At 45.8% G+C, this 2,948-nt stretch overlaps 2 protein-coding genes across 2 annotated transcripts; one reads left to right on the plus strand and one right to left on the minus strand.

Moving 5' to 3' along the window:
* Window positions 1-460: 460 nt before the first annotated feature.
* Window positions 461-919, minus strand: COCCADRAFT_113394 (uncharacterized protein; the record flags this gene model as incomplete). The annotated part of the gene is made up of 1 exon (XM_007720723.1): window positions 461-919. One exon carries the CDS (start codon window positions 917-919, stop codon window positions 461-463), a length of 459 nt encoding a protein of 152 aa, XP_007718913.1.
* A 1,636-nt stretch (window positions 920-2,555) lies between these two features.
* Window positions 2,556-2,801, plus strand: COCCADRAFT_10435 (uncharacterized protein; the record flags this gene model as incomplete). Its single annotated transcript, XM_007720724.1, has 2 exons — window positions 2,556-2,735; window positions 2,790-2,801. The coding sequence occupies 2 exons, from the start codon at window positions 2,556-2,558 to the stop codon at window positions 2,799-2,801; spliced, it is 192 nt and encodes a 63-aa protein (XP_007718914.1).
* Window positions 2,802-2,948: the final 147 nt, after the last annotated feature.

Below are 2,948 nucleotides of genomic sequence, written 5' to 3' on the forward strand. Positions count from 1 at the left end.
AGTATTGAAATTAACTGGATGGTCCAGGTTTAGCCTTTCAGTTCTGCAGTGAACTTCGTCGTATGATACGGGAAGGAGCTTTTAATACACAATTAGACTATGAGTGGAGACTTAACCATAATAGCTGATCCTTCTATTCAACCGCTGCCGTATCTTTCTGTAGGCTTAGGCAGCTTAAAGTTTGACAATTCACTTATAACAACCATCGCGTTGACTAAGTGCGTCCAAGAATATCGCTTAAGATTGTTCAATTAGGTAGATACACGTTAGGAAACATCGAGGCGAACATCTGATACATAGTGCAAGTGGGCTACAACAATAGTACAGAATGTTTCAATGATACACATACTGGGTCAACAGTCTGGAGTCTACGGTGCTGCACCCGCTGAGCCCGACAACAATAACAACGAAAACATGCAGCCGAAGCACGCATGAGAGCGAGCCAAAACAAACATACCAACTAATGCCCAGTATGCACCTCTCTCTCACCAATTATACAATCTAGTTGCCAGCTTCCAGCATGCAAAGTTGTCCCTGTCTGCAACACAACTTGCGTAGCATTTGGCGCGCCCGCACGATGCAAACAGTGCTGAACATGCTCCACCGAACGAGAATCCGAGTCCAAAACACACGGCTTCTTCAGCCGTGCGCGCAGTTGCTTTGCCCACAGATACGTGCAGTGCTGGTAATGAAATGTACCATTTGTGTATATCGTGCGATACAATCCTAACCTTGCCTCAGCCTCACTAAGTGGCTGCGTCCCAGCACCGTCGTGGAAGAATGCAAAGTTGTTTTCGCGCAGGAATTGATTGGACAGCTCTTCATCATAGCATGGTGGGTGCACCCAGCCGGACATCATGAGGTCAAAGATGCATCCGTTTTTTGCGCATTGCTCCGGTGTGCGCCCGCATTCACCCATGCTGGTTGATGTCGGTGACTCTGCGGGGCCGGACACATTCATGGACAGCGTGCTGATAATACTGCCAATTGTGAAGCAGGTAAGTAATATGAGAAGGCTAATGGCTATGGCGCGGTATTGTCGTTGTTGTATAATGCGGTGTGCGGCTGTGGAGTTGGGCTTTTCTTGGTCGTAGGCACGTGGGTAAGGGTCGTTGTCGTCATTGTCGCTGAGGTCCAGAGAATGAGAAGGAGAGGCATGGGCAAGGTCATCGTCTCTCAGGAGCGAGGCAGTTTGGTCCATCTGGTGCAGTGTGTTGGTATCAATGAGAAGAAAGGAGGGGCCATACAATCAACGAGAACAGACGAGTAAAAGAGTGCTTACGATTATGGTTTTTTTGTGGACGTAACTGGGATTGGGAATTCCAAAGAGATATGCAATGGGTGTCATATGAAGAATAGCCGAGAATAGCCAGCCCACGCAGGGAGAAGCGTGTAGGTTCCTTTATGCCAAGCAGACTATGTTCTGGATGTACCCGACTAGGATTTGCAATGAGGAAACATTCATCTCCTTCCAGCCGGGTCCTGTACTAGAGTTGTCTTCTCGAATAATTATCGCGCTGTAGGCATATTAAACTGTTAAAGCGAGCAAATCATCACCCCGAAAATGGTATCAGGGTCAACTGGTCACAACATAGATCAAAATCTTCATCAATTGCGATAGATTTGTAAGATCCCGATACGAGAAATCTATGTGAGCATTTATATCCTATTGAATAAAATACACAGCCATGACGATAGCTAGGACGTAAGTAAGCTACAGTTCTATGAATTACATAGTATTTGGTTTATTTTCAAGGATTCGTAAAGAAACGATTCCTCACTACTGGGAAAAGCATATACACTTGTATCTTCAGATTTAGAGTTTTATCTAGTTGGAAGATTGAAACTTCACAGGTTTACCCGGGAATTTTGGGCCTGTTCACTTCTCCGTTCTCCGTTTCCGTATTGTTTCTTGTTTTAGGTTTGGAGCGTTGGTAAGGAAGGACAGGCTAGCGTTGCAGCTGGGCCTATCTAGATTAAGATCCGAAACAGAGGGGGTAATCAGTTGGAGCCCCGTTTTGTGGTCACATAGGAAGAAGTAGCAAGCTTCGTCTCCAGAACTAGCAGCAACATGGAGAAAATATAGTATCAGTACTATACAAGTCCTATGTTAGTATAACAGAGCTAACCAAAAATACTGCCGTTTGGCACTGGAAACCTTTATTGTTCGACCATGACGCCGTTTCCGCTTTCGTTTCTCAGACGGAGTTCAAGTAATTACCCGCTTACGTTTAGCAGCTAGGAAACAGAGGCGGTGATCAACGCGCCCTTAATCTTCTTTCGAAATAACAGTACACACAGCTAGGCAAAAGACAGCATTACGTACTACTAAAGAGACTCCGCTTGTATTGTAGGGTCTTTGAGGTAGAAGTTGCCCTCTGAGAGAATTTCACCAACAAAACCCATGCACTCGAATAAACAATTAATCCTCCTAGGTCGTATAAGTATGACTTGAAGAGTCTCCAGATTGTTGATCAACCAGTCACAACCACATCCACAACAACAGTCCTACTCTTCTTACACTACCTAACGGGTCAATCAACCTCCATTTCAAAATGAAGTTCTCCATCGCTCTTCTTGCCATCTTCGCTGCCCTTGGAGCTGCCGGCCCCACTTTCCTCAACCTCGCTACTCGTGATGAGTGCCCCAACGGATGTGGCGAGACTCCTTGTTGCAGCATTGACCGATGCTGCTACCCTTGCCGGGAGGGCTCGGATGCCGACTGTTCCCCTGTGGTAATCCTTATTCTCCCGATTAGACTTATCGTACAGCTGACTTATCGACTGCAGGTTACTGAGTAATGTATTTCCGACCAAGAGACGAAAATCGACAGACTAAGTAAATAGTGAGCGGAGCTCTATATATACAAACAAACCACGAGAAATCGATTGCAACTACTTTCAAAACGTGCAACCCACGCGCGGTGCTGCTAGAAGCTTCTAAAACAG

This window comes from Bipolaris zeicola (assembly GCF_000523435.1).
Source record: "Bipolaris zeicola 26-R-13 unplaced genomic scaffold scaffold_600, whole genome shotgun sequence".
NCBI lineage: Eukaryota > Fungi > Ascomycota > Dothideomycetes > Pleosporales > Pleosporaceae > Bipolaris > Bipolaris zeicola.